Source organism: Vigna unguiculata, chromosome 1 (genome assembly GCF_004118075.2).
Source record: "Vigna unguiculata cultivar IT97K-499-35 chromosome 1, ASM411807v1, whole genome shotgun sequence".
In the NCBI taxonomy this organism is placed as follows: Eukaryota; Viridiplantae; Streptophyta; class Magnoliopsida; order Fabales; family Fabaceae; genus Vigna; species Vigna unguiculata.
This window is the reverse complement of record NC_040279.1, coordinates 38372478-38385523: the sequence shown is the minus strand read 5'-3', so window position 1 is coordinate 38385523 and position 13046 is coordinate 38372478. Positions and strand designations below refer to the sequence as shown.

The 13046-nt window shown below is 30.5% G+C and overlaps 2 protein-coding genes across 2 annotated transcripts; both read left to right on the top strand.

Moving 5' to 3' along the window:
• The first annotated feature begins 421 nt into the window (after positions 1–421).
• Positions 422–3645, top strand: LOC114184023 (chloroplast stem-loop binding protein of 41 kDa b, chloroplastic). Its single transcript, XM_028071251.1, has 10 exons — positions 422–709; positions 1012–1146; positions 1344–1430; positions 1536–1626; positions 1770–1824; positions 2013–2073; positions 2207–2428; positions 2809–2925; positions 3021–3110; positions 3368–3645. Exons 1-10 carry the CDS (start codon positions 608–610, stop codon positions 3542–3544), a joined length of 1137 nt encoding a protein of 378 aa, XP_027927052.1. The 5' UTR covers positions 422–607; the 3' UTR covers positions 3545–3645.
• A 6405-nt stretch (positions 3646–10050) lies between these two features.
• Positions 10051–12798, top strand: LOC114173318 (galactinol synthase 2-like). Its single transcript, XM_028057619.1, has 4 exons — positions 10051–10484; positions 11705–12025; positions 12122–12256; positions 12359–12798. The coding sequence occupies exons 1-4, from the start codon at positions 10167–10169 to the stop codon at positions 12563–12565; spliced, it is 981 nt and encodes a 326-aa protein (XP_027913420.1). The 5' UTR covers positions 10051–10166; the 3' UTR covers positions 12566–12798.
• Positions 12799–13046: the final 248 nt, after the last annotated feature.

The following is a 13046-nucleotide window of genomic DNA, read 5'->3' as shown; positions in this document are numbered from 1 at the left end:
GGAAGGAGCTTTGGTGGAGATAGAGAAAAAAAAATGGAGGTTGAGGAAGAAGGGGAAGAAGAATGTGCTGGTGGAGAAGGAGAAGTTGCGTTTTGGGCCGTACATGTCTAGCCCAATTCTTATGGGTAGGGCCCATAAAAAAATGTTTAGTATTTCTTTTTACTTTGTAGCACACGGAAGCTATTGATGTAATTCATCATGTGTGTTGTTGTTCTTAGCTTGGAATCTCAAACATGAATTTTCTCTTGCATAGGAACAACATATATATGTCTAGGTACATTCACGTCGCATGAGAAGTGGTGAGCAATGATCTAAGTGCTGCAATTTTATGTTGTAATAAATAAATGGATTAATATATATATATATATATATATATATATATATATATATATATATATATATATATATGGTTTGAGAAAAAACGAATGAATGTAAAAGAGGAGGGGAATGAGGGGCTGTGGATGCAGATGGAGTAGGGTCGTTGTCTTATCATAAGCAAAGAAGAGGTGGGTGAGGGAAACCAGAACCACTTCAAATTTCAGCCCCATAACTTTTGACTACACTCTACACACACACACGCACATAGCAAAGCTGTGTGGAGAGAAACATGGCAAGAATGGTGGCACTTCAACAGAACCAACTATCTTTCTCTCCCTTGGCCTCCTCTCTTTCTGACTTCAGTGGAACCAGACTTCATACTCAACTTCAGGTCCTCCTCTCTCTAATTCTTTCTTCCTAATATTCCATCTTCAATCTTTTTTCTCTTTCTACACTACTTCCTGTCTCTGCATTTACCACCACATGCTGAACACCATTGTATTATTCTATTCTACCTTTATATTACTAGGTAAACCCAGTTGCACAATTCCTGTATTTGTTCTTTTGAGTTGAATTGAGTTAACTTTTTCCACAAACTTTGAGTTAATAATTTGAAGAATCTAAGCATCCAAGTGATAAATAAAACCCATATGCTCCATCCCTAACTCCCAGCTTGCTTTGTTTTGCGTACAGTTTAAGAGAAAATCATGGCAGCCAAAAGGGTCTTTCTATGTCTCTGCATCAAGCACCAAGAAAATCCTCATCATGGGAGGCACCAGGTTTATTGGAGTGTTTTTGTCTAGGCTCCTTGTCAAAGAGGGTCACCAGGTATCACTTACCCATTTCGCGTTAACTCTTCTACACCTGTTTTTGTTCTGTGGAATGATTTTTTAATTCATACGTTAATGCATTTCTAAGGAATCATATCTTTGAAAAGCTTTTATATAATATGTTTGGTAATGTCGTATAGTTCAAAATTACATTCCAAGGAATATTTTTTACGATAGAACATATGAATTTGACAGGTCACTTTATTTACGAGAGGTAAAGCGCCTGTGACTCAACAATTGCCAGGTGAATCAGACGGTGATTATGCTGATTTTTCTTCCAAGGTATCTAATTGCAAATTAAATATCGAATTCACCTTCTTGTAAGGCATGATGAGAATGTGTGTCTTTCATTAGCATTTACAATTTGTAGCATTTTTAATTTCCCAGATCTTGCATTTGAAAGGAGACAGGAAGGACTTTGAATTTGTAAAATCCAGTCTCTCAGCTGTGGGGTACGATGTTGTTTATGACATAAATGGTATGCAAATTCCTACATGTTCACACCTTCTGTGCATATTGTTTTCCTACAATTCCATTATTTTATTTTTCTCTTTAGGTTCAAGTCGTGATTTTTCATAACTTTTCTCTCATGAGACTCATAAAATTTTCGGCATGTTCCAGGACGAGAGGCAGATGAAGTTGAACCCATACTGGATGCTCTGCCTAATCTGGAACAGTAAGCTGCCTAAACTGTCTTTCATATAACATAAAACCAGATTGTCACTGTTCAACTTACAAATGAGTTACCTAGTCAACTGAATTTTAAGAATAAATTTGATTGCACTTCAAGCGAGAAAATGTCTCTGGTAATATTTTGTACTATGCCTCTAATCTCCATTTTGTCTATAACTTTCCCATTGTCAGGTTTATTTACTGTTCTTCAGCTGGTGTCTATCTCAAATCTGATCTATTACCTCATGCAGAGGTCAGTTACGTTTTAACATGTATATCTTCCTGTAATTTCAGAAATTTGCAGTGACTTGCCTTTAATCACTCATATCTCTCTTTGCAGTATAATTAATTTGAGTTTCCATTTAACTCCTTGCTTCCTGTGATAGACTGATGCAGTTGATCCTAAGAGTAGGCACAAGGGAAAGCTTGAGACAGAAAGTTTGCTACAATCAAAGGGTGTTAACTGGACTTCTATAAGGCCAGTTTACATCTATGGACCCTTGAACTACAACCCTGTTGAAGAGTGGTTCTTCCATAGATTGAAAGCTGGTCGCCCAATTCCTATCCCTAGCTCAGGAATACAAATAACACAACTTGGTCATGTTAAGGTATTGAATTCGTTATGTTATTGTTCTTAGCTCATCATATTCATTAGAGTTTTTTTTACCATGCCTACTATGTTCCATCTTTCTGCAATTTGGTTCAACGTACGTTATCTGCAGTGCCTTCTTTGGATGGCTTTGAAGATTATAGTAAATGGTCTTATGTAAATGAAACTAACTTGTTACAGACTATTACGGACCTTCTCTAATATTATCTTGAAACGTTCATTTAGACATAACTGGTGTAACTAATCTATGGCTAACGTTTTATATTCCATAATAGCATCTGATTTAACTAATCTGTAGCTAACTTTTTATACTCCTAATAGCATGATAGTTTGTAACATTTTTGTGATTTTGGCTGAAATATGGTTCAATCATGACAGGATTTGGCAACAGCTTTCGTTAAGGTTCTTGGTAATGACAAGGCCAGCAAGGAAGTATTCAACATCTCGGGAGAGAAATATGTCACATTTGATGGATTAGCAAGAGCGTGTGCTAAGGTAAGTTATTCATTCCTTGTCATTTATAATGTCAAACATTCACATTTGAGACATATTTTACTAATATAATTTTTGTTTGTTTTGTCATTTTTCAGGCTGGTGGATTCCCAGAGCCAGAGATCGTTCACTACAACCCTAAAGATTATGATTTTGGGAAAAAGAAGTCATTTCCATTCCGTGACCAGGTGAAACAACAACACGAATCAGATAGAATGAGGAAAAAGTGTCTGTAACTTATATAGTTTATTAAAAAAATGACATCATTATACAGTCTAATGATATTTAAAAGTTTTTAAACTCATGACGTTTGAAAGCTGAAACATAGCTGGGACGTCTCTTTGCCGACATAACATTAACAAAAGAAAATGAATGCGTGCAGTTTCTCCATTGGCGAAATTATGATGAATAATAACATTGTTGTTTTATTTTCTTTATTGTGCAGCATTTCTTTGCATCGGTTGATAAAGCAAAGAGCGTACTTGGGTGGGAACCTGAATTTGACCTTGTAGAAGGTCTTGCAGACTCATATAACCTGGACTTTGGCAGAGGAACATTCCGGAAAGAGGCTGATTTCTCAACAGATGACATTATTCTTGGCAAGAGTCTTGTTGGTGTATAAACTTTTCTATCAATTTTCAGTAATTCATGTATATTTATAAAATCTGTTCGGATTTGCTACAATATGAAGTTCTGAAATATTCATGAGCCTTTGAATATTAATTTTGTCTTAATTTTATTATGCTGATGGAAAATGGATTAAAACAAAATAAATGGTGATCTGACTTTAAGACCTTATCAACCACGTATTTGAGTTGAAGTTTTGAAGTGTTTCTTAAGAAACTCGTCCATGAATACTACATTGTGGTCCCTATCCACAATCCTCAGCTACTATCCCGACCATTATACACACTTCACCACCACATGTAATTGGCAATCCATCACATAACATACATACAAAAACATTTTTTTCTTGTAAATGTCAATGTTGATAGCATAAAGAAAAAAAGGACAATATATATATATATATATATATATATATATATATATATCCGTAATAACGAACTTGCAAAATGAATCTGTTTATCATAAAGGGATTCGTTGTCTCTGACTCTGCTTCAACTTAATTGTTATTTGATCAAGTAAAGTTATGTCTTGGTTGGAGTGGGAATAGCATTTCTCTTCGGCATGTCCATGGAGTTTTGAAAAATCCAAACATCTCAGAAATAGAGAAAAAGATAGAAATTTATCAAAAGAACCGCACTCCTTCGTATACATCAGGAGTCCATTGATGAGAAGGGACTGGGAAAAGCTTAAACCCAATTCCTACAGTGATGAATAAAAGTGTAGTGTGTGTTTTTTTTGTCTTCAAGTTATAATAACAAATAGATCTCATTTGTAACCTAAATTATAAAATATTTAACTTTCACTCTTTATGAAGTTATCTAAAATATTTTTTCTAATAAATGACGTGGAATTTTTTCAAATGATGAATAGAGTTCTTTAATAAACTATAACATAATCTTTACATATTGTTTATTAAGGAAAATATTTTTCATAACTTTATAAAAAGTATTTTATAAATTTAATTTAAAGACTAATTTTATACCAATTTAAAGAAAAAAATATGTTTAACCCATAGAAAAATTATTTTAAATGTCCGTAACATATAAAGGATATACATACTTTATTGGCATTGTTAAACAAAAAAAATCTTGTCTCATACCGTAACTAACAATAGAAAGAAAAATGTGGTTTATAAACAATTATAGTATAACTAAAGCTCATAATAAATATAATATAAATATATAAATATTTTATACACTTAAATGATATTTTATATTTATGACAAGAAAAAGTTATACAATTTGACATAAAGTTAAATTCATTTTTAAATATTGAAATTTAATTTTATATCTATATCTATCTATCTATATATCTATATATATATATATATATATATATATATATATATATATATATATATATATATATATATATATATATATATCAAATACCTTTTATAAGTAATAGCGAATTAGTAGGAAAATGTTTTTATTAAATGAGAAAAAGATTACTATATTTTAATGAATAAATCTCGATATTTACTTAAAAAAAATAGAATTTCTTGTAAGTATATAACTTGTAATACGTATTTTTATGTACATATTTCAATTCACTTTTTTTTCCTCACTTTTAATTTATTATTCTAATCATTATTAGATCATTATATTACATTACTAAAAAAAATAAAAAAATTAAAATAGATGGTTTAACAGTGAACGACATAATAGATTAAAACTAAGTAAAAGAATAATAAGTTAAAATATATTTTTCTATATATTAAGTATGGTTTTGAGTATTATTTTAAATGTCGTTGGTATTTTAAAGTTAAAAAATATATTGTTTGACAAAAAATTATGATAAAACAAATCTAGTGGGATTCCTTATACAAGAACAGATGTTTATGATTTTTTTTTATCAGTGGTTAATGTCTCTTAAGAAAAAAAATGTTTTAAATGAAATAATAAAGAAAATACTTTTAAATTATATTTCTATATCGGTCATTACAATTTATAGGATTTTATGTGTGAAGTGTTAACGGGAATTTATAAAGCTGCAACTTTTTTAGTAAGATTTAGTAAGAGTATTTCTGTGGTAGATGAAACTCATTATCATTTTAACATATTATGTGCTCTTTTAAATTTTAACACATAAATAATTATTTTTAAAAATATATAATCAAAACTAATAAAAGATTAAATTTTAAATAATTAAAATAAAATAGTGTAGTGTCTTTTGATAGTTTTATATAAAATACTTGTGACACTTTAAAATTAAAATAAACAGTTCAATTAGACACTCATAACTTATGATGCTCTAAAATGGATTCTTCTTACCATAGCAAGTTTTCTCACAACAATCTCTACATTTTTAAATAAGAGAGAAAAATAAAAATAAATTTGAATATATTTAATGTATATAAGAAGTTATTAAAATTATAAACTTCTCGATCACACATTTATTTGAATACATTTTTTTTACCATGATTATACGGATTGAATCCAAACTTTCATACATTTTTTTTCGATATCACAACTAAAGTAAGTGTTTTGGGTTTTGGTGATGTTTACGTACAGAAAGGAATTATCATAGAACATAGAACATTTATTCAAATGGTTTTCAGCTTTTGTACATACATATTTAATTTGTGTCTTTACATCAGGGATCGTAACCAAAACAAAGTAATCACGATTTAAGGAGAACAAAGAAAATCTTGCTTTAATCTCCGAAAATCACTCCTATATCATAGAAAGATAAGTAGGGTCACAAATCTCCCAGAAAAAAGGAAAATAAAAGAAGAAAATCCAGAAACTTCTGGAAAGTCATTATTGACTGCTTTATTTATCGACAAGATAAAGAAGTTAATAACGAAACAGAATAGTAATTAAAATTAAAAGTCACAAAGACAACGGAATATTCTCAAATTCCCTTGCTTTCTTACCTGTGAATTTGTTGAAGCCAATTATAGTTATTCCGTTAGTCCAACCTAATTAACCATACAATCTAAACTAGCAACGGGAAAACCCAAAAATTGTAGACTTTTCATTTTAACACAAAAACCAAACCATTCAGATATCCAATATTTTAATGGTCGGTTGGGGCGAAAAGTTCACAAACATTATCGTCAAAAGAAATATAGAATAATTTAATGTTATATTTCATTTCATTATCCTCAAATCTTAGTTAAGTGTACAATGATGACCTAATTATGTTTGAGTTGGTCATGCTTTTAGACCAACTAACCAAACCAGAAAAAACGTCCATGCGCCCAACCATTGTTGATCCAACGAGATACATAATGACCACGTGGCGCTACGAGGCTTTACATGTTGCCGACACATATTGCACCGTAGAGAAACACATTGGGGGCTAGACACGCATGGATTTTATGGACCCCACCAAAAAATAAGTAATTATTATTTAATTAAAAAGAAAATAGTGTAGGTAATGAGTTGCCACGTGGAATAAATGTTGACGTGGCAGAAGCAAAAGTTGGACCCAGGGTAAATATGCACGCACCTCACCTGAGAGGTGTTGTTTATTAAGGACAGTCGTTTAATGGGAAGCCACGTGTGTTGTGACTGTCCACGTGGCTCGCTGTGAGGTGACTTTGATGGAGAAAAATAGGTTACTCACGTAGGGGTAGTAGGGCCCAGTCGGTGATGATATCCTATTGCTTGGGCGGTGGCAGTTAACCCGAAAAACTATATAATATAACTATATCTGTCTTTCCACTTTACAAATTCTTAATAATAAAATGTTTAATTTTATATTCTTTTAATCTCTTGCTTAAGTTAACATAAAATAAAATTATGTGACGGAAAAGACCACTACTCTGAAAAAACTTTACTTAAGGTGAATCAAGATAATTTGAGAAATACTTGCAAACTATATGTTTATGGAACAAAATATAAGATATTATGATCAAGGAATTTTGGTTGATTGTTAACCACTTGGTAATTTTCTATGATGCAAATCAAACACTAATAACTTTAAAGAAAACATGCCATATAAATAATCCTAAAAAGAGAGGAAAAAAAATATTACAACAATAGCAAAAAAGAAAAGAAGAAACGTAAAAGCCTCAAGTAACTTTTGTTTCACCACATAGTGTACCTATAAGCATTAAAAACAAATATGTTGTTACCTATATATATATATATATATATATATATATATATATATATATATATATATATATATATATATATAACCAAAAGTTTATAAATTTTTTACATTATTTCGGTTCTTCCTTGGAGAACTAAATCTTCACACTGTAAAAAAAATCAAGAAATTAAGAGAAAATGTTAATTGTATAATGTTATAAGAATAAATAAAATACCTAATACCTCATCAGCAATGTTGCTCTCGTATTATTTGTTGAATAAACTGTTTATGCTTGAAATATGTGAATGTGAATGAGGCGTGTCCAAAACTGCACCAATGTAGGACAGATACTTATAAACTTTAAGCCAAACATGTCATTTATAAATTATCCAAATATATTTGGTTGCTTCCTTAGAAAGTTAATCTAGAAAAAAAAAGATGATAAAAAAAAATAACAAAAACATTGTGACAATATCATTCATTATATATATCTTTGTTGAACTTTTGTATCAATAGCGTAAGAGTCAAGTAATCTTTGTACGTCATATAAAACTTTGTAATTATTATTTATCACTTCTACTTAACATTAATGAAATAGTTAGACCAACCTTAACTTTTCGATGTCGGGCCACTACTAAAACTTAATTTTAAATAAGAAATAACTCCTTATTTGTAATAAGAAAGAATTCCTTATGTTCCTGTCAATAACTTTGACCGGGTCATAAAAATGAATGTTGGAACTGACAATCATATAGTATGATAAGTATTACATATGTTTTAGCAGAAAAAGAAAAAAAAAATCAATGCCACTTTGTTGGTAAGAAATTAAAAGAAACCTGCTTAATTATAACAACTATTGTTTGTATTTTACCTTATGATATTACTAATTTACCAAGATTGTTCATATATATTTTACTATTATAAAATTCAATTATTTAAAAAAAATCTTTATCTTTTACTACTTTAAAATTAAATTGCTGATATAAAAAAACTACTAAAAATTAAAAGAAAATTATTTTTAGTTTTTCTAGTAAACTCTTTTAATGAGACGCTCATTCGAATAAGGCCGAAACTATAGCTGAAATTCAGAATAGAACATTTTCTCATACACACAGAGCGAGGAAGTCCTGAGACAGAGAATACTAGAAAAAGAATAATACTCTGGACAAATAAAGATCATGAAAGTTAGTTGACAAGGAAATTATAAAATTTAGAATTTTAGTTTTAATTTCCGTAGAATATTTTTTTATCTATTTTTAATCCTACATAGATTTTAGTAGGTGTTATGTTATGTACTTATAACGATCATTTGATTTTTTATGTTTATATTAGAAATATAAAAAAACAGTAACATTTAATTTTTAAAAGTTAAAAAACAAAAATATTTATTAAAGTTTTTTCACTCAGTTATTTAGAAGATTTCTTATTATAATATTTGTACATTACTTATCTAATATAATTCTTTCCTTACAGAACTTTTAATATTTTCATAATCTTGTTTTTTATGGTCCAAATAGTTATTTTTAAAAATAGTAACTCAGATAAAATGCTATTAATAATCCGATTTATTTTGTAATTAGTATTTTATAGGTAATAACAATTAATTTGATCGCAAAACAATTACACAATCAGATTCATTATGTAATTATTATTTAATTAATAACAATTTATTTGATCATGAAATAATTACGGAAATTTTAAATTATTGTTTCTTGTAAAAAAAATATTTTTCTTTTAATGACTTTTCAACTTCGTTAGTCAAAACCAAAACCTAGTTATTTTAAAGTGGCTAAAAATGTGTTTAAGGTAATTTTTGTAAAATTAAGCGACTCCAAATAAATAAATAAAAAAAGAAAAACATCACTACATTCCATCACCATTGTACTGTTTTCTAATATGATTTTAATAAAAAAATATTAATATATTTTTGAAGAAAAAAAATGATTGACACTAATTAAGTGAAAATACATTTTAATGCTTTATAAATAATTATGTGTATTAATACAAAGACTAATAAACACAATTAGTGCTATAGACAAGACAAGGAGAGAAGAAGAAGCTGATTAATTATTATATAATTCATGAAATACTTTTTAGCGAAATAAAATATTCCGCAAATAATGTGTGCATGTGATGAGATCCCTCGGACAGGGACATTACCTTATTTAGTGATATTAGGTAAAATGTATTTTTGCCCATAATTTCGAGATTTGATTAGGGTTACAGAACAAACTCCAACTCCAACATTGAATAAATGGGTATGTAGAAAACGTTAAACTTAGACTAAAGTGATAATATAAAATAATTAAGTAAAAGTTTGATTATTCAACTAGAAGCATTTGGCACCGTTGGATGAGAGACCATGTATCTAACGGTTGGATGAAACAATAGCAGAAACAAGCTTCCAGAGGCCAAAACTTCTATATAAGTCATTCTCCACCTCCATCATTTGCCACACTGCAATACAAAACAACCTCTTCAGTGATCTTTGGTTAGTAAACTAAACCAAACCAAGCTTGTTCCTAACTCTTGGAACCTTCTATTTTCTCTTTTCCTTTCCTCTCACTGAAACCATGACACCCAACATCACTGTCAATGGCACCACTGAGCAAATCAAACGTAGTAGTGACCGTGCCTTTGTGACTTTCCTTGCTGGGAATGGCGATTACGTGAAAGGTGTTGTGGGTTTGGCCAAAGGGTTGAGAAAGGCCAAAAGCATGTACCCTTTGGTGGTTGCTGTGTTACCTGATGTTCCTGAGGAACATCGTGTGATTTTGAAATCTCAAGGTTGCACTGTCAGGGAGATTGAACCTGTGTACCCACCTGAAAACCAGACACAGTTCGCCATGGCTTATTATGTCATCAATTATTCCAAGCTACGTATTTGGGAGGTACATGTATTAACTTTTTTGTTTTCAGTTAACCAGTGCACATATATCTCTATTTTTTCTATATATTTTTAATTACTCATTGAAAACTATTATTGGTTTCATTTCAAATAAATTTACCTTAAATCAAGTTTGTGATTTTATAAAGTGGGTTTTGTTTTTTTTAATGGTTGCATGAGTTACACGTAGTACATATTCGTCGCTCTTGGAGGAGTTTCGGATGCTGTCACCTCTTGTATTTTGTTAACTAAGTTTTGTCTTTGTCTGATACAGGGAAACCATATATACTCCTCCATCTTTTTATAATATTTAGATTATATTTTATTACCTCTATTTTTTACTACAACGTTTCTTCAACAAAAGAAAAAGAGAAGGGTAGTACATGTTTATAACCCACGATACTTTTTTTCTTATCTAAAAGTTAAAGGCCTGAAAACTTTTCGGGATTATATTTGCTTCATTTTTTTTTTTTGTGTTTTTCACGGTTTTTGTATTCTAAAAAAAATTTACTTTTCGATTTCGTTTGCATCATTTTTCCTCTTTCGTAGTCTTTTATGTTTTTTTTTTGTAATTTTAAAATTTTATTTTGGGCCTCTCTGTATTCTTTCACGTGTTTTGGATTTTCTTTTAAAACGTTATGACAAATTTGTTTTTATTAAATATGTTTTAAAATAATTATAGATGTTTTAAAATTTAATTTTTAGAATTTACCAAATGCACTTTGGAAGCATAGAAATATGAAAATAGAGTCTTGAAACACCTGGAACATAATTTCTTGAAGTATTAAAGTGTTTAATATACCAGAAACTATCATTGTCGGAAACATAAACAAGAAAAAATCAACACGTGCAATCACGTTATCAATTTCTTGTTGGTAACGTTAATACACGTCAGCAGTAGCATGCTTTCGTTTAAGCTTTCTCCAACTAGTAATCTTATTTCATTCAGAAGCTTCAAGAGAGTTTTACATAAAGGATCAACAAATTATTTAAACTTGTAGAATTCAGCTTTCCCCATTTTGGATTGTGAAAATTTAGACAATTATGAAATTTAATTTACGAAAAATATATGTAGAAATGTTGTTTTAATTTATTAAGAAAAGACTGGGTGTTTATAGAAAAGGTGACAACAGAATCCATGTTCAGTGAACAGGATTTATTCAGTGTTGGTTTTTGTTTTAGATGTGGATGATTCATTCTTACACGGTTGTGTTTGTCGTGTAGTTTGTGGAGTACAGCAAGATGATATACCTAGATGGTGACATCCAGGTTTTCGGAAACATTGACCACTTGTTTGATCTTCCTGATAACTATTTCTATGCTGTGATGGATTGCTTCTGCGAGAAGACTTGGAGCCACAGCCCTCAGTACCAGATTGGTTACTGCCAACAGTGCCCTGATAAAGTTCAGTGGTCCTCTCATTTGGGTCCTAAACCTCCTCTATATTTCAACGCTGGCATGTTTGTCTATGAACCTGATCTTGTCACTTACCGTGATCTTCTTCAAACACTTCAAATCACCAAGCCCACATCTTTTGCTGAGCAGGTATGTGTGTGCATATATAATATTCGACATTTTTACAAATTGAGCAAGTTTAAAGTGTGAGAGTTTCAAACTTGTTTTGATGTGATGTGGTGGCAGGACTTTCTGAATATGTACTTCAAGGACAAGTACAAGCCTATACCAAACTTGTACAACCTTGTGCTGGCTATGTTGTGGCGTCACCCTGAGAATGTTGAACTTGACAAAGTTCAAGTGGTTCATTATTGTGCTGCTGTGAGTCCTCTGTTTGTATTTGTCTATTTAGATCATACATCAGTTACATTAATCTGTTTGAATACGAGGTGGTAATGTTTGTTGATTACGTACTATACATAGGGGTCTAAGCCTTGGAGATTCACTGGGAAGGAGGAGAACATGGAGAGGGAAGATATCAAGATACTTGTGAAGAAGTGGTGGGAGATATATGAAGATGAGACACTAAACTACAATAACGACAACTCTGTGAATGTGGAACGTTTGTCTTCAGCACTGTCGGAGGCTGGTGGCAATATTCCACTCGTGTCAGCACCTTCTGCTGCATAATGTGCTTGCTTCTCTGCTTATTACTACTATTTACATCTATAAGTTAGAGTCTAACGACGACGAAGACGACAAAGTATATGCATAGTTATTTGGTTTATAGTTTTGGGTTTTATGAAGGGAACAACGTCTATGGCTTTTGGACACTGGACGATGACCTTCACGTAGTGAGAAGTTATAAAACTTTTTATTATAAGCTTTAAAAGGGATTATTATATTTGTTTTCATTTATCAGATCTCTGGAATGATATCTTTGTTTTATTAAATTAAAATTTTTAAGGTTTGTTTACTTGTCATTTTTCATTAAAATAAAAAATGTGGCTAAAAAGTGGGTACTGGGTCGTTAAATAAAACCGAAAATTAAGTAGGAAAATCAAGCTAAAAACTCAAACTTCTAACCATATTTATGTCCTTTTATGACCAAGGCTTTTGAATTCAGATGTATTTAGAAAACCAGAGTTTTGAATTAAAGAAAATAAAAGAA

Bases quoted from the DNA above. Each gene is read 5' to 3' on its own strand.
- LOC114173318 (XM_028057619.1), top strand. From the start codon at position 10,167: ATGACACCCAACATCACTGTCAATGGCACCACTGAGCAAATCAAACGT. The intron at 12,026-12,121 runs GTATGTGTGTGC...ATGTGGTGGCAG, and splicing joins CCACATCTTTTGCTGAGCAG to GACTTTCTGAATATGTACTT. The intron at 12,257-12,358 runs GTGAGTCCTCTG...TACTATACATAG, and splicing joins TGGTTCATTATTGTGCTGCT to GGGTCTAAGCCTTGGAGATT.
- LOC114184023 (XM_028071251.1), top strand. From the start codon at position 608: ATGGCAAGAATGGTGGCACTTCAACAGAACCAACTATCTTTCTCTCCC. The intron at 710-1,011 runs GTCCTCCTCTCT...TTTTGCGTACAG, and splicing joins GACTTCATACTCAACTTCAG to TTTAAGAGAAAATCATGGCA. The intron at 3,111-3,367 runs GTGAAACAACAA...TTTATTGTGCAG, and splicing joins CATTTCCATTCCGTGACCAG to CATTTCTTTGCATCGGTTGA.